Raw genomic sequence first — 17593 nt, 5'->3', positions numbered from 1 at the left:
AAAAAAAAAAAGGCACATTAACCAAGTAACTCAGGGTAACTTTTTTTTATTGTCATCAGTTTTTCAGAGCAGGGATGAGTTCTGGAACAATCACTTACATCACTCGGCCTCCAGTAGTCCACCAGCACCAACACACCTGTCGTGCTGTCCCTCTTTCCAGTAGCAGTGGCACGCACCACAGCTGGGCATATTGCTTGAGCGCAGGCCTCACCCCTGCAGTTTTTGGCACAGACTGGAAAGGAGCATCCAGTGCAAGGGGTCAGGCCCCCCAGGATCCTGCTGGCTGCTGCAGCAAGTGCCTGCCTTCTCCCAAAAGCAGCGCTGAGGTACTTATCCATTAGAGTGTGGAAGCAGCGACTTCTCTTACAGAATCCACCACACCATAAATTGCCTTTGTCTCTTTCAGTCCCGTTACCAGTTAGAATCATCTTCCCAGTTCAACTCCTCTTCTTCACCCCAGCCTGCAGCTTCAGCCTGGAATCACGTAAAATTACCAGCGTTAAGGTGTGCGTGTGGTACTGCTGTACTTAACGCAGCCACAAGAGCCAGGCCCTACCCTGTGGGGCTTGTGGGGGCAGAGCAAGACATCCCGAATGCCTCAAGAGAAAGGCAGCCTCCTTTAGCACCTGGGCTTACACAGAAAGCTGTAATAGGAGAAAGCCCCTCATAAAATGCAAAACCAAAGACAAAAAACAAACTAGCAGACTTTGTTACCCTTCCTTCCCCAAATTAAAGCAAGCATTGTTTCTAACACATCCACTTTCCATTACTAAAAGTATGCTATAATACAGGTGACTTCTTTCCCCTCCCCTTAGGAAACAGCTGCTGTCCTGCCCAATGCTCCTTGGTCTCACCAGCCCCGACAGCAATTCTGCTGCTCCAACTGCACTACGCTAAGCAGAAAAATGAGGCCAATATCACACCAGTGCATTTAAAAATCAAGTGTGCCATATTCAAATGTTGTAAACAACCTTAGTTTAGATCCAAGGCTCCTCTCCCCATGCTACCTGCTACCCCTGTGGTAGCTCTCCTGAGGTGCAATTAGCAGAACAACTTGCAATCAACACCTGGTCCCTAACGGACTTAAATGATCAGGTAGGAGTGCTTCCCCTCCCCCAACAAACAAAAGCAGTCTCTGGAGTCTCAGAGATGGGGGCAGATGGAGTTCCTTATAACCCTCATGGTTCTCTGAAATGGAAAAATGTCTCAGCTATTCCTCCTGAGAACAAGACATCCAAAAAGCTTCGTTGTGTAACCCAGCGGTTCTTGTTTCCTGGTCCTTTACTTACACTCCCACTAGGTTTTTCTAGAAGAGCCAGGAGCAACAAAGTCCTAAGCATCCTCTGTGATTGAAAGCCATTTTTTTTTCTTTGGGCTTAGAGGTATGTCTGTTCAGCAGACACTATCCAGCCTTGTTTTGCCTCCCATCTGACCAACCAAGACTCTCCCTAAATTACTTTAGGGTCCTAGCATGCAGGATATAGCAGCACAAACTAAAAACCAGAGGTAGAATTCAACATTGCTGCCAGAGTAGCAGCCCATGGAATGACCTGGTGCCCGATAAGATGCATCACTCAGAGCTCAGCATCTTGTATTCACAGGTAAAACCTCAACCGTACAGCCATGGCACTTCTCAGGCTATCTGCCCTCTGATTACAGAGCCTGCACATGCTCTGGGATCCTCTCCAACATGCATTCATTTAACCCCACTGCCTATAGCCTCTTACCTCAATAATGTCAGCTGCTGCAAATTTGGAGGAAAACAGCGCATTCTGGGAGGCACCTTCTCTGCTGGATACTGTACCAGGGTGACTGGGAACAGCTGCTTCTGTCCTCGCTTCAGGTAAAATCAAGACAGCTGAAGAAGGTTTAATGTCTGGGGTCATATCAGCAAACCAGTCCAGCTCAGGGTCCTGCACTGGTTTCCTCTTCACTTTAATTGTGAATTCTTCTCCTAGGCCAGGCTCCAGTGAAGACTTCAACCTTTCCTGAAAGGTCGTTTTTGGCAGCATAGTTTTCCCCAGTTGTTCCTGGCGGTCGCTATTCCAGCTATTCCCAGGGCAGGACTTCGTGGGGGGGCTCACTTTGAGGCTTTTGAATTCTTTGCTCAGCTGATGAGTACCTGGTGGAGGCCTCTGCATTTCAGCTGCATCAGCTCGCGTCACAGTGAGGCAGTTTCCTGAGGACAGTTCAGTACGAGGGCTGCTGGGCTCAAAGTCATCCCAAGGCTTCTCGTCCACATCACGTTCAGCAAAATAAGGTCCCGCCCTGCCCTGCGGCTCTCGGGGCTGAATTTGGATGTTCACAGTTTTCTCAGTGTCCGTCTCCTCTGGCTCACTCCAGTCCGGCCACTCCTCTGCTGGCTTTTCGGAGGTAGTCAAAGAGCTCCTGCTGCTCCCTAGCACATTAATGCTTCCAGGAACCCCGTTCAGGGGCAGCTGAGTGCCTTGCTCATCTGTGGAAGATAAAGGTGTTAACATACTCATTTCAGAAGGGCAAAAGTGGAGACCAAGCTGACATCACCAGTAGCACCTGGCATGGAGATGAGCCATCTGCCAGCTCAGAAAGCAGTGGTGATTGGAAAGATGTTCCAGAGCTAAGCTCCTCTCAAAGAAGCACAGCCAGCTTCCTGTTTGCAAAGGAGGGGTATCAATCTCAGAGCACTGGGGCAATAAAGGCTGACAGCTGAGAGGCATTAGGTGATAGAGAAGAGGCCATTAGAAACCTGAAAAAAGGTCGTGAAAGTAAACTGAGCCAGCTTCTGAGGTCACAGAATGAGCTGACCTCCAAATGATCAGAGGCAACAGGCTGCTGCGGGGTATCTGCCAAGCTGTGGAGGGATAAAAAAGCACAGCAGAGAACTCATGGTAAAGAAACACTCTCAAGGCTGGCCAGCCAGCAGTGTGTCGATAAACAAACACATCAAGACTCCCAAATACTACTCCCTAGGAACTCCCAAGTTCATGCTTGTGTTTCTTCACTGTTACCTCCTATGGTTCACTGAATCTCTTTCAGATCAGCACATGGTGAAAATTAACATTTTTCAAGCAACCCCTCATTTGTAGGACACTTGATTTCTAGGCAGGAACAGCTAGGACAAAGGTTTACCTGTCTTTAAAGCCAGTGGATTGTCTTGTTGCACAGAATGCTTCTTGACAGGTGCATTTCCAGAGATGGGCAGCAAGCTAGAATTGTTCTTCAAGGGCCGAGAGGTTTGATTTCTCCGATTGCTTACGACATGACTGGGTGAGTCTGCAGGAACAGAAGAAAAGAAAGGCCACCAAGTCCGTCAGATGTGTTCTGTCTTGGTTGAAACTGCCTGCAGCATTAGAATCTTGTTCACTGGAGACAAGCAATGCCAAATGAAGACTGGCATTGCAATGCAACAGCTGCACCCCTGATCTGTGTATAATACTCCTCTGTTCCTACAGCCTGCAGCTCTTGCCAGAACAAACTTTAGGCAACTGTAAGCGGTCAGTTTTTGCTGCTATGTTGTTTCAAGAAACGCACACTGAACAAACATTATGATCTGCACAGATGCTTGAAAATGCTGTCTGCCACCTGGCTGGATCCATTTGGACGCATGGCAACACGGATCTGAGGATCTGCCTCTTACAAAAGTACAGCAGTGACAGTCACAACAAGCTGAAGCATAAGCAAAGCCCTGCCACCACACAAACTTCTGATTTATGCTTGGACACGAGCAAAGCAGCTCACCCTCTACCCCAAAGGCTGTACGATGGCCTCTCTTGTATCATACCCTAGGTACTCTGAAGTGCACTCGGAAGCTGCACAGGGCGGGTTTGTTCCCCTGGGCATGACAGCTTGGCAAGTGTCTTCTTCCAGCTTGTTTTGGTGGAGCTGCAGCATATTGTCACCGACAGCAAAGATTCACCAGCACTGGCTCGGCTGTGTCCCTGCTCCCACCCCTGCAGCCCAGTCAGGGTTGAAACGCCGCGGCTTGGGCTGCCGCTGCCTCTGCCTCCCCGCGACAGCTGTGTCTGCCCAAGCGAGGGGTCACCAGCCAGGGACACGGGGCCTGGGGTACACACAACACGACCCCTCAACACAAGGTACAGCCTTTTAGGGGCTTGAGCAAACATCTCATTAAGCCTCATGTACTCAGCATATAGTACTGCTTTTTGTAGGTTTTCACTCCCTGTTGAGGACAGAGTTATTTTGTTTTGTTTTGCTTTTCCCTCCTCCATCAGGAGTTAAATCAGGTTTAATTTTAAATATACTCTGAAAGATAAATCAGTTCTTAACATGCAAGCTGAAGGTTTTCATTTACTACATTCTACTAAAATAAAGAAAACTAATGCAATGAACCATCCACAGATTTTAATGAAGGGTGGTAGTTGTCAGTACACACATTATCAGGACAAAAACATGCTTAGATTGATTGCTATCATGCACTTTGTTTGGTATCTATACTTTGTGTCTAAAGTCGAGCATTGCTGATCCTTCCCTCCCGTTATAAGCATTCCTATATCCAGAAAAGCTTTCCCTGAGTACACTTGGCTCCAAGTTATCTAGCAGGCGCAGGGACTATTTTCTTCATTTGGATTAGCTGAAAAGCCTCCAGAGAGCTGAGAAAATAGGGAAGTTCGTATTCCTTTTCCAATCTACAAATAGAAATTGGGGGGAAGAGGATGAGATTTACCGTTTTTAAAAAACATGAAGGACATGAGGGAATATTAAATAACTACCTAGCTGTAAGTACATAAGTCCTACAGAAGGGCAGTATAGTTCTTCTACCAAAGATAAACACAACTGAATATAATCTCTTTTGCACACAGAGCTTCTTAAATGAAGATTTTTCCATGTATTTCCTGTATTTAAACTACTTTCAGATAATGTTTTATGTTACCAATTCTGCATCTGCAAACATTCAGCACCTAATTTAGAATTAAAGTTTAGCTGCAAATTAACTTTTCTTCAAATGAAAGAGTAATCGATAAAAAAAATTCTGCCTAAGCTGCTTGGACACAACATGCAAGAATCATGAGAGCACTCGAGACTGTATCATTTACCTTCTGGGGAGAGATCAGCAGTTTTCATGAAACTCGGTGCAGAGCTTTTGAAAATCTTCGTTCTTTCACCACCTACAACTACTTCAGGCCCAAGGAGGGAGACGAGAACTGCTAAGCTGTGCAGAGTTATTGCCACGATGGAGTCACTAGTATCTCGAAGGCCCAGCAATACCTGCACCAAGAACAGAAAATTCTGCTTTTTCACTTTTTTCTCTATACATTTGCAGCACATCTCATTGCTAAAATCTCCCACAGCTTAGTAGATTCTAGACATTACTGCATACCAGAAAATCAGCCTTCCACTTCACGTTACAAGCTAAAGAGTGTGGCCCAACCTAGCGCTCGGTGAGCTTAGTCTCATCTCTTGTTGTGAGGCTGCCAGTCAAGGCCAACAGGTAGCAGCACAAGGGGTGTGTGACAGAGGGCACCAGGTTTAACAAAGACGGTATTCCAGATCAGGGTGGGGTGTAAGGGTTAGGGCTTGCATAAAAAGGAGGTTGAAAACTGTTTTTTGCCAGCACTGAGTGCTTAGTTGTGAGCTAAGAGTCAACCCAAACAGTAAAAACCCCATATTGTTGGATATACGCCATGCATTATTTTCCTGTCCTTAACCTGTGGCAATATGATGTTTTTCAACTCTTCCCGAGAGAATAGTTCTGCATAGGCATGAATGTGAGACAGCAACACCATTCGAACGTGCTCCTCGTGAACCTCAAATAGCTTCAGCAGCACAGGAATCACGTGAGTCTGGAACAAGGCTGGCGACAGGAGGCAGCTGGTCTGGCTTTCTCCAGTTTGCTCTGGGGGAAGAGAGGTGGAGATGGGGAAAGGCTGCTTTGCAAACCAGAGGCAGCTTCCCAAAAGCTCTTCAGTGAGAGACTGTCACAGCTAAGACCCACGGCGTCACCCCACTGCCAGGTCTGACTCTGTCAGCTGCCGAGGATGTCAGAGGAGATGGGAGGAAGGAGAGGCAGCCGTGCCATTATCCATGGCCTTACAGCAACGGCTCCAAATACGTCATGTCAGACTGTCACGAGATGCACTGCTTGGCTCACAGACCCCTAGTTATCTAGGAAAAACTCTGAGAGGGGAAGCAAGCAGCAGGGACAGAGGCAGCTGGGGACCCAGCAAGGCGTCCTGAACGCTCCCCCTTAGAGAGGGCAGAAGGGCCTGAGCACCCTTACAGGAGATCGACTGCAGTGACAGAAATAAAGAGGGCAAGAAGGGGTAGGGGGAAAGGGAGAAGAGGGATGTGCAGTGAGACACAGAGAGCCTGGGGTGGGCATGTGGTGTGAGATTTAAACACAGGAAAGAGCCCAGGCAATTTCTAATTCTCTCCCACCATCAGCAGAGCAACGGAAGTACTTGAAATGGGGAAGCCCACATAACTCTCTTCTCTCCAATTCTTTACTTTACAGTGTTTGTTCTGCTTAAACAAACAAAGCTATTTCCTTGATTCAATGGAGTGACCACTCTGAATTCATTCCAAACTTGTTGGTGATATTTCTGAAGGAAATATTTAAAGGTCACCTTTCTTTGGACCCAGCAGATGAGGAAGAAAACTCTTGACAGCTACAGGTTCTGCAAACACAAGCTGGTTGAGTAGAAGAGGCACCAGTCGTGATGCTATCAGCTCCTCTGACAAGCCAGCCACCCTGTCCAGCAGGAATCTGTGTTCCGGAAGAGAGCAATTAGTATCAAGGCAGCCTCCCATGCATTTATGACTGTTTCCCTTAATATCGTCTACCCTTCTTTTTTGGGTCTGCCGTGTCTCCTTAGAGACCAAGTCCCCTCACAGCTTCTCACCGTGTGCGTACACTAAGCTAGGAGGACGTGGCTCTGCTCCTGACTGAGACTTTCAGATAAGATAAACCATGAGCGAGTAAGGAAACATCCAGAGACACATCCTGTAAAACTCCATGCCCAGATCACACAGCCTGTCAAAAACGCATCCAGGAGCACAGCTGCAAATGCAGCTGGCACATGAAGGCTTCTCCACACTCAGCAGCTGTCCCCTCTGCTGTGTCACAGCGCCCACATCTCAGTGCTGGCAGCTCACGTGAGGCACTACAGCGTTAAAACTGCAGAAGAGACTTGTTCCCTCACCCCACAACCCAGTGCATCACAATCATTTTTCTACTGCTTGAGTACAGGCAATCTTGCCTACCACATAAGGGAAGTTTCCCTTGCAAAAAGGGAACCCCACTTTGAAACCACATCCACCTACTGCATCCTAGAGGTGGCCAGCAGAGCGTGGCTTGGGTTTATTTAAGTCACGAGTGATTTTGTGCAACTGCTCTTGTAGAATTTTCGTTTTAAAATATCAGTAGCTGTTTTTCTCTAGGTTTGGAGAGATTGAGATCAATATTCCCCCTGCTGTGAAAGCACCTGCACCTGTTAAGGGGCAGTACTGCTGTGTCTTTTAACAAAGAATTTGTTCCCTCCTTCAGCAAACACTGCTGCTACAGAGATGGTGGCAACGGTTCTGCATGCTCCTGCTAAGATCTCCTTTCTCCTCTTTTCTCACTGAGTCTCAAACAAGTAAAAGCAAACTGGTGTTAGAAGTATAGAACAATGCAAAATAGAAGAAGAAAGAAAAACTCAACTTCTCCCCTTTTCAGGCCCAGATAATGCCATGACTACATGGAAACTTCTAGAGAACTCTTGGGGACCGTGACAATAGGGTTTTCTGCAGATGCTGCACTTCTGCAGCTTCAACATTCATTACAGACAACAGCTTTGCCCAGAGAAGGCTGGGACCAAAGATTAATTCCCCCAACATGTCTTGAAAACTCTCATTAACAGTTTACAAGATCTGCCTAAATGAAAGCAATTTTCAGCCTCAAGGCATCTGGTGCTAGATTTCACTGTTTACAAAGTCACATCCAAAATAAAGCTACTTCCAAGAATGGTGTGAGGGAAGAATTCTTTTCTTCTACCACATTGAAAGAAGTTCTCTGATATTTTATATTCTGAAACCGGGTAAGCAGATAGCCTTTGTGTAACACAGCAGGACCCTCGGACAGCTCCAGCGAGGAGCCGGAGGACAGGCTGATCTCCAGATTGTGCAGACAAAGCTGTGACACCACGCTGCCTCCCCTACCACAGCACTACGGCAGATCAATGTGCTTCTCAAATGATGCCTGCTTAGCCACAGCACGCACCCTAATCTGACAGAAGCATTTCTCAGATAAGAAGCTTCCAGGTTACAGTTCCTTCACTTACTTGAAAAATTCAGTTTTTTCCTCCTCAGATTTTACTGTTAAGGTCTTCAGAAAGTTCACAACTTCCAGAAAATCATTCCTAAGAACAAAAAAAGGAGGTCGTCAGGCCTGTTGATGCTTACACCACCCACCACTAAGAGCCTGCAGATCCCTGTCCTTTCAGCAGACAAAAGCAGAAAGGCGAATACAACTCAAAAGCTGGTGGACCAGGAATGTCGGCGTGGCAGTCTGACCAGTTACCCAACAGCTGCACCTGCACAGCGCCACGCTCTGAAGTCAGCAAATTCACGGGGCACCAGCTGCCTCTCAGCACCCTCCCAGGGCAAGAAGCAGAAGGAAATGCCACCTCACGCTAACGCCACCACCCAGACAGCACCTCGGTGACAGCAGACAGCTGCCTGGATTATCTCTGAGCGCGCTTAGCTCAAGTTGTACCTCTAACAATTTTATCTTCCCACTGCCTCCCTGAGCTTGGGGCAATCCAACTGGCTGCATGTGGCAAGGGGACAGACTTCTGTCCCCGGTGCTGACTCAGAGCCTCAAGTGGAAGGCTGATAATGCCTTCGTAATTTAGGGAGTCTCTGTCAAAGGGCCCTGTAAGAGGCAGCGATCCAGGCCACGCTTCCCATCAGATAAGTAACGCCGTCACAAAACGCAGGTGTTGCACACTTGCAACACAGCAATAAGCACTACCAAGACGTACCAAGAGAGGCAAGGAATTTCTTTCCTTACCTGAAGAACTCGTGGGACAACAGGCTGGACAGCGGCGGACGACACTTGGGATCCGGATTCAGCAGCGTACAGTGCAAGGTTTGCTGAAAGCTGGAGAGAATATCTGCTGAAACTGAAAGCCAGAGCACCTACAATTAGATTTCTCTCTCACCACTGGGCAAACTATGTTCAGGAGTCCTCCACCCCTCTTGAAAACTTACTTTTAGAAGCTCTGTTTGATAGTAAAATTGCTCATAGCTGCTCCAAAAGGAAGAGAAGAGAGCATTTCCACCTCTCTCCCTAAGCTGCGTGGCTATCAGGGCATCAAGGAGTGTTACTGTCCTCTGAGCTTTTTGTTCTTTCTCTGCTAGTAGGCAGCAGCCCCCACTCAGCTGTGTCCCTAACCCTTGCTCCAGTGGCTGCTGGGGCAGAACCATGCAAATCTCCACTGCAGAGCAGATTTGGGAGTGCTCGTGTTGCAGGGGCTTTTGCATGTGCTCCAGCCACACCTGCCCACATTCAAATGCAGTGAGATGGGGAAACAGGAGGCGCTGAGGTCTGGATTTTAACCTGGCAAACACGAAGAACAGTGATGGACACTACACCTGTGGTGCATGTGTCAGTTCCAGCAAGCAAATGCCTTTGGTGACACAAGCAAGAAAAAAGCCAGACAGGTCTGTACACAGCAAACAAACGTGTCAATCCTCACCCTGATCGTTTAGGACCGTCAAGAGGCTTTCAACCATTGTTCCAAATGCGTAGGCGTCCCTTGCATGCCCATAGCTGCTGGGCAGAATTTTGAAATCTGCAGACTGGGGAAAAAAAAAAAAAAAAAAAAAAAGAACAAGATCAGCAAAGCAGGATTTTATGAAATACTTGGTAGTTGCCACAGCTCTCTGTGCCCTCCCCCGTATATACTCTCCAATTCTTTTTATATCAACAAAGCTCCACCAAGTACCCTACAAATAGAGCATTATGGCAAAATAATAATAATTAAAAAAAAAAAAAAAGGCAAGTGCAAAAATAAACAAACAACAACAAAAGCCACACATCTACCAGGGAATTTACAACCCAAAGGAGCAACCACGTCACGATGCAACAACTCCCCCATGAATACACATGGCAATTACAAGTCAACAACTTTCAGCATTTCTATGGAAACAGGTGTTAATCAGAGAGAGCTCCTTTAGGATAAGCAACTTAGAGGATATTTCATAGATGTAAGATGACTTCAAGTGGAGAAAAAAAGCTGTGTGAGAGCTACGCAACTGTGTGACCACAGCGAACTTGGCAATCTCAGCAACTACTCTTACTTTCGCAAAGCATTAGCAATTTAAAAGCATTAAAGCTGCAACGCAAAGTGACTGAAAAAAAAAAAAAAAAAAAAAACATTCCAAGAGCCTGCTATTTCATCACTCCTCATTCACGATTTCACTTCTCTGTACCCAACCCCATACCCAGACCAAGGACAGGAGGGAATGGGAAGGAAAAAAGGAACAGAATAAACCCCAGCCATTATCCAATAGCCACTTCCTCCCATTCAGACGCAAGGGAACAGAATGTGTGAATGAAAACGAAACGATTTTCTGAACGTGACACCAGCTCCAAGCTCCGCTGGGAAGTTGCGGTACCCACCATCTCCTCGCACGGGATGCACGACTGGTCTCGGACCGACTTGACATGACAGAGGAACTGCAAGGGGAAAAGGGAGATGTGAGCTGCCCCCGTGGCTCGGCTGGGCCATGCAGCAGCAACGAGCCCCTCCTGCGGGCCAGGACTGAACCTGTGGCCAGAGGCCATCCTCTGCCCTTCAGCTGGCGCCCAGGGCAGGCCACGCTTTGCTCTGCCCACAGGGAAGCACGAAGCAGCAGGTGGGAAGCAGCAGGCTGGCAGAAAGCAACTCCAGGGCATCACAGCCAACTCATCCCATTAGGTCTTAGGTCCTGTCATCCCTGCATGATCCATCTGGGCAGGGCAAGGATTTAATGTCCTTCACCAGGCGGATTTTACTGCTGCGCTCTTTGCATCGTTGTGCACCACCACGCACAATCCCTTCTGAAAGGTGATACATGCCCAGGACACTCAGCGCGGTTTGTGAAGGATTTGTGGACCCTCTGGGAGAAAAGGCAATCTAGTGCTGCTGCACGGTGCCAGGCTGCAGCAATGACTCTGCACAGCACGCAGCAGCAATCAAACCACTTTTTCCGCCAAGACCAGAAACAAGCAATGAAGATGCCAGCAGCAAAAACTAGGGTCGTTTACGTTATTTTTGTATTGATTTATTTTAACTTAGGATCTTCAGGCTGCACACTAAAGTTTTGGGTTTTGGTTTTTAATCAGTCCAGAGGAGCAAAGATTTCTCCCTCTCCCCAGTCTTAATCTACCCTCCAGCCAGCTGCCTCCCTAGAAAAGTGTCTGCTTTCTGCCCGATGGGGAATTAGTTTCAGTTTCTGTAGATGCTGTTGTTTATAGGAAGCAAAAAAAAAAGCAAAAAGCTCAGGTGAGAGCTGGAGGTGAGCCCTCTCCCTGCACCCAAGGGACGCTTTGCTGGGCTCTTACCTCTGGGGTGGCTTCGTTGAAGTTGCAGACTGTTTCCATTCCTCCCAGTTTCCAGTGCCCATCCTCGCTTACAAACACAGATGATAAACAGACATTGTTATGCGTTAGGTTTCCCTGAAAAAAAAAATAAAAAGAGGATAACAGATGTAAAATCTTAATCAGTGCTAATGAGGTGCCACGAGGAACTGAGGAAAAGCTGCCAAAAAGCACATGATTCTACAAATCCTTCGGGATTTTGTAGGTGACTAGCAGATATCGTGCAGAATGGCTGGGATTTTACAGCAGACAAAATTCTAACTGTCACAGCCCCTGCAATGCAATTTTAAGTCCAGAGAAAACCAACTGTGAACACAAAGCTCGAAAGCTACAGTCAGAGCTGGAATTGAGATTCAGCCCTGGACAAACACACAATGTTTGTCCAGGAGGACCAACGACACCAATCGCTGACCCGTGGCAACAGCTGTAAGTCAAGGCACAAACCGAGCAATCCATTTCATTAAGTACAAAGCACTGCAAGCAGGTCTCAGCTCGTGAGCTTTACGCCCTAGAACCACACCGTTTTGAACTGCCCTTCTTTCTAAAAAGCAGGCAACGACTTCAGCAGTTTCAGCCTAAAAAAAACACGTGGTGTGGGTCTGTCCGTGAGGAACCAGGCATGAGCCAGTCACCCAGGGAAGCCCAGTGAGGACATTCCCCTGGCACGTGCCACCCGGCTCCCACCAAAGCCCGACAGCTGCTGCTGGCACTTACCCTGTCATGGAGGAAAATGAGCGCCAGCAACACGTCGTAGATCCCTGCGCAGATTTCTGCAGAAGAGAGCGACTCCAGGACCATCTCTAAAGGCTTCACGCGTTCGGTAACCAGGTGGATCCCATTGGCTTCCACAGTACAGGAAAGGAAGCGCAGAAGGCAAGGGTGGCGCAAGGTTTTCAGGTGCTTCCAGAAACAAAGACATCCGTTAGACCTCATCCAAGCTGCACAGGTCGGCCGTACAGCTTTAGCCACGTTTTCTGCTTGAGTTGAGACAGCCCACCCCTGCTCCTCACCAAACCCTCAGCACGCTCACTGCAAAATATTCCATAATACATCTGGAAACAAAGTCTTACACGGAAGAACAAACGTGGTACTTTAAGTAAGGTCTGGCTTAGAAAGCCTCTGACTTGGAAAGCTCTGCCAGGGGCAGCTCTGAGCGCTTCTCCTTCCCTTACCCCCAAGAATCCAACCCTCAGTGACCAATCCCACCCCTCCTGGAACACGCAGGAACGACTCCCTCCCTCCAGGCACGCTCACTCCAGTACCTTGGCAGCTTTATGAACTGTATCTTCGTTCTCCTGCTTGTACACGAAGACAGAAGCCAGCTTGCCATCTTGCAGCACAGCTGGATAGATGGTGTGTCCGGTTGGCAGTGTGAAGGGCGGCTCTTCCAGCGCGTAGCTCTTTAAAGCGCTGTTCTCCGAGCCCATCCCTCGCGGCGTTAGGCCGTTGGAGAGTTTCCCTCTCAATGACAAACAGGCCCGTGGGTGAAGGCAGGTTCTTTTTCAGGCGGACTCAGCGCTGGCAGGCACTTTCCAGTTCACTTTCGGAGCATTTTCTGTAAAGCATGAGACAACCATGAAGAACCTCATCCCGTCAGCACCCCCTCCTTCGGGTTAAGGACAAAAACACACTCCCCATCATCAGAGTGTCCACAAGCAGGTTCAGATCAACCAGTGCTGATCTGCACCAAGCTTCCCTCCGACCGCCTTCCTTCCATCTGCAATGCTCCGTCTGCCCGCCAGCCCTTCCTCCTTCCCACTGCCTCTGTGAGGAAGAGGCTGACAGATTTCTGTGCCGCTTCCTTGCACGCAGAGCTGGTAAAACAAACACGCTGATTGCAGAGGCTCTTTTGGAAAACACTGACAGAGCACGTGCCCCGCAACCAGGCTGCTGATCAAAGGCTACAGCTGAGATCCTGACAACCGCTCTGCGCACACGGGTTGGCAAATGATCTTCAATAATGAGAGCAAAACAAGATTTCAGGAAAAGTGGGAAAAACATTGCTCGCCCCAAGCATATTTTTGAAACTGCAGAACTGCTTTGGGGTGGTTGTTTCCAGCCATAACCCAGGGCTCCAGGAGGGCAACAATGCAGGAGTCTGTCAGCTCGCTGTCGGAGCTGTTCCTGCAGAGCTTCTGCCACAGCCTTGCGATCAGCCTTCCCAGGAGCTCCAACCTTAGCAGGGCTGAGTGTATTTTGAAAAGTTTTTCTGCTGCGGTTTCCCAGTTTATTTTCACTGTTTTGGTCAAGAATTAGTTATCCTAATAATTCCCACAACCAAAGAAAACAAAAGAAGTGTGCTATATTTAAACATGTCAGGATCTAATGTTTTCATTAAATATAAAACACACTGACTCGATAAGGCACTAGTCAAAGGGTGCTAGCAAGAAATAGAACAGGACTTTCTTGATAGACCGAGGGTGTTACTTCCTCCCCCGGTGACAAGAGTGCTCTTTGGGCAGGAGGCTGGTTTCACAGAGTTACAGGAGATGCTCACACCTCACGTACCCATCTCTGACAGCCGCTGCCCTGCGACATGCCAGCAGCCGGAACGCGTTAGATAGGGAACCTGAAAGCATTACAGCTTTAACTGATGGAGCAGAGCTTCACCCTCCAGATTGCACCAGCTGGGCGTAAAACGCCTGCTACAGCCCGAGTTTTATTCGTAAATCGCGCTTGTGCGCTCTGACCCACCTAAAACCCACCCCTGAGCTCCCTGTGGCTCTGTCCCCGCTATCCTCAGGGCTGGACGTGCCCCCTGTCACCGTGCTCCTTCTGTGCAACCTCCGGGAAAGCCGCGGGGCTCAGCCACAGCTGAGGAGGAGACGCGGCCAGACGGGCCCCAAAGGCTCCTCCAGGAGCTCCCAGGCGCTGGCAGCGCCCTGAGGCCGGCGGGACGAGGCCTCCGAGCATCGCCCCCACAGCCGAGCCCCGCGGGCCTCCCCCGCTCACCCCCCGCAGCTCCCCCGGGTCCCTCCTCACCGCTCACCACCCCCGGCCCTCCTCAGCCCCCCGCCGCCCCGCACCTGCAGGCAGCGGCCGGGCCGGGAGCTGCCGCCGCGCCCCGCCGCCCGCTGCCGCCCTCACGGAGCCGCCGCTGAGGCAGCTTCCGGCAGCGCGGGGGCGGGAACAGGAGGAGGAGGAGGAGGAGGAGGAGGAGGAGGAGGAGCGGCCGCCATCTTGAGCGAGGGCGCGGCCACCATTTTGGTTGCGGGCGGAGTCGCCTCAGCCCAGCCCCTCTGCTGCCACAGGGGGGTTACAGCCCAGCCCTGTGCCCCCCACGTCCCGCAGCAGTCCCTCACACTGAACGTCCCGTTAGCAGAAGCACTCACCAGCACACCAGAGCCACTGCGGCTTCTGGCTTCGCTCAGCTCGCTTTAAGCTTGGGAAGCCAGAAAAAGGCAGGGCTGAGGTTTCATGGGTCACCAACACAACACCAGCGCCACATCCAAGGTGCACAACAATTAGCCCCAAGGGCTAATCCCATCCTCTGCTCATTTTCCTTTGCCCCGTGCCTCCCTGCCACAGTGCTACACAGAAAGGAGCCGTGTGTGTGTAGGGTACAGACCCCAAATGTACGGGGACAAGGCACAGCCCCAGCTGCAGCCCCTAAGCTCATTCCCTTCCAGCTCCCCTTGCAGGGTCGCCGCTCAGCCCCACAGCATCCCCCCCGGGAGCACAGCCACAGGGGGTGACGGGGCGAGAGCTGTGGAGGCGAGGCAGGTGGTCTCTGCCTGACAGCTCTTCTGGTGGCGTAACCCCTGCATCGTAAGGAGATCTATTTAATGCCATTAAAACTAATTGCTCTCTGTGCTGCAGCGTAAAGGGGCTCCGGGGAGAGATTTCACGTGAGTATTTTGGACAGCAGAACGAACGTTGAAAGGAATTACTATAGTGCAGTGGGAGGTCTGGGCTTTTCACACACTATTTTCATATTGCCAATGTTATTCCAGTTTCATGCAGCGCCAGGGCATTAGGATGTGGTTTGCTCAGTCGTTTTGAACCTAATGTTTCGAGCGAGCAGGGCCCAGCAGCACACCCCATACCTGTGGCCTTGTCTAGACAAAGATTTAATGGCAATTGCAGGGTGCTTAACAAAGGTGGTCTAAGCTGTGCTAACTCCTTGGCTTTCTTTATAACTGAACTCCACCAATTTAGCATGCATTAAATTTTGTGCTGTCAAAGCTGCCCTGAACTTTGCAGAGCCTATTCTTTAGCAATGAGCTCCCCCCAGCCCCTTTCTGGTAAAGCCAGACGCTGCCCAGAACACGGACAGTCCTAGAGATCCTGCTCTGCTGGCCAGTAACTCATTGATGCCAGAGCCCCTTTGACATCTGGACAGAAAAAGGGATCCCCTCACATCTGCATCGAACTCTAAGTGGAGAGGAAGGTGCATGGGGAGGTCTAGCAGTGGGGCAGAGTGCTCAAAGTCCCCTCCTCGTGCAGATGGCTGTAGGGGTAGCTGGAAGAACTGGGTCTTTTTAAATAAAGCAGGAGGAGGAAGGTGCAGGGGAGTGCAATACATCCGTATCCTGACTAGTATGTGAGGCATGGTATGTGACACACCATGGGGTGACAATAAGGCAGACAGGAACAGCAATTAAAATGAAGCTCGGAAGTGCAACCTCTCTATTTCAAAGGTAGGACAGACCAGAAAGAAGTCTGTGTCCCAAATACTTACGCTAAAATACCCTGGCCTCAAAGTGCAAAATAAGGGTGGACGTTCCTCACCCCAGAGAAGCCACACAAGGACCTATGCACAGATTTAGGTGTCCCCTGTGCCTGCAGATTTGATGGGGAAAAGGAAGAAGACCTGAACAACTGCAGGAAAAGACAAAATACACTTAATACACAATGGTTGACATTGTGTATTAAGCTCTGGCTGCAGGCTTCAGGCAGTGAGGTGACTCAGGAGGCTCTCAGGAAAAAGCATGCTGGCTGCTCTAACATTTGTAGCATATTTACTTTGCTCGACTGCCTGTGATCCTCTGGAGAAGCATTTCTTCCCTTTATCTGCTGTTCCCATACAGCTCTGTCGTTTCATTCACGCTGAAGTGCTGTGGAGGAGCTCGCCCTCACCAGGGTCCTACGGTGCTAGGTACTACACAAACACCAGAGCTGGGTTTCTGCCCTTCAAAAATTGCAATTTGCCTTTCATAAGAGCAGCCCACGTAGGCTCCTTCAGAGTAATTCAGGACTCCCAAGAGCAGACAGGAAACTAGAGGGATCACAGAGCTGTTAGCAAGTAACTGATTAGGTTTGTAACTAGAAAAAACAGGGCTGGGGTGGGTGGTATTCCCTGCACCAGCCTGAACCACAGCTGATATCTATTCCAAGGATGTCCTCCTGCTGCATAGTCACATCAGTTGCAGCTATGTTACAGTTCCTTTCTGCTACTAAGAGTATTTCTAAAGTATTCAACTGCTCAATAAACAGATATGAGGTTTTCTTTCTGGGGGATGGAGACCCCAACAAAACCAAAACCAGCCCAAAGCAACAGGTTACATACCAACTCAAGAAAAGTCCATGTTCTCATTCAAGCATGTTTCTAGACTGACTGGTTGAAAACATCAGCTTCTAGCTGTGAGCTGCATGCAAGGCAGCGCTGTCCTCCCCAGCCTGCGCAGGCAGCTCCAGTGCCTCTCGTTGCCTCAGTGCTCTCTCCTGAACCTCAAAGAAAAAATGAGCAGGTCACAACAACTTTAAGGGCTGTTAGCTGCAAAAGAAGCTGCACTAAGTCAGCTTCATTTTTTTTTTTTTTTTTTGGACAGTCATGGAAGAAACAAAGGTTGGGGCTATTCTGAGCATGCTGCCTTTTCCCATGAAGAGCTTAGTTTTAGCAGCAGCGCATTACAGGAATTCCATTAAAGACCCTGCCAAAGGGGCTTGAAATCTGTTGTATCTAAACAGAGCTTGTCCAGCTTATTCCAAACGGATTAAATTTAACAGAATCACAGCAGTCTTATTTCAGAATAAAATACATCTTAAACTGGTAGCAGACAACTCTGCACACACCAGTGTTTAGAAGAC

At 49.1% G+C, this 17593-nt stretch overlaps 1 protein-coding gene across 1 annotated transcript; it reads right to left on the bottom strand.

Moving 5' to 3' along the window:
• Positions 1-30: 30 nt before the first annotated feature.
• Positions 31-14716, bottom strand: SCYL3 (SCY1 like pseudokinase 3). The gene is made up of 14 exons (XM_084527169.1): positions 14590-14716; positions 12826-13118; positions 12278-12463; positions 11528-11641; positions 10604-10660; positions 9678-9780; positions 8990-9101; positions 8259-8336; positions 6564-6703; positions 5646-5833; positions 5034-5205; positions 3109-3252; positions 1728-2455; positions 31-474 (listed from the first exon to the last, which is right to left on the bottom strand). The coding sequence occupies exons 2-14, from the start codon at positions 12988-12990 to the stop codon at positions 412-414; spliced, it is 2250 nt and encodes a 749-aa protein (XP_084383295.1). The 5' UTR covers positions 12991-13118; positions 14590-14716; the 3' UTR covers positions 31-411.
• Between the last annotated feature and the right edge of the window lie 2877 nt (positions 14717-17593).

The sequence above is a fragment of the Aythya ferina genome (genome assembly GCF_964211825.1).
Source record: "Aythya ferina genome assembly, chromosome: 8".
NCBI lineage: Eukaryota > Metazoa > Chordata > Aves > Anseriformes > Anatidae > Aythya > Aythya ferina.
The sequence above is the reverse complement of the archived record's forward strand: the minus strand, read 5'-3'. Positions and strand labels throughout refer to the sequence as shown.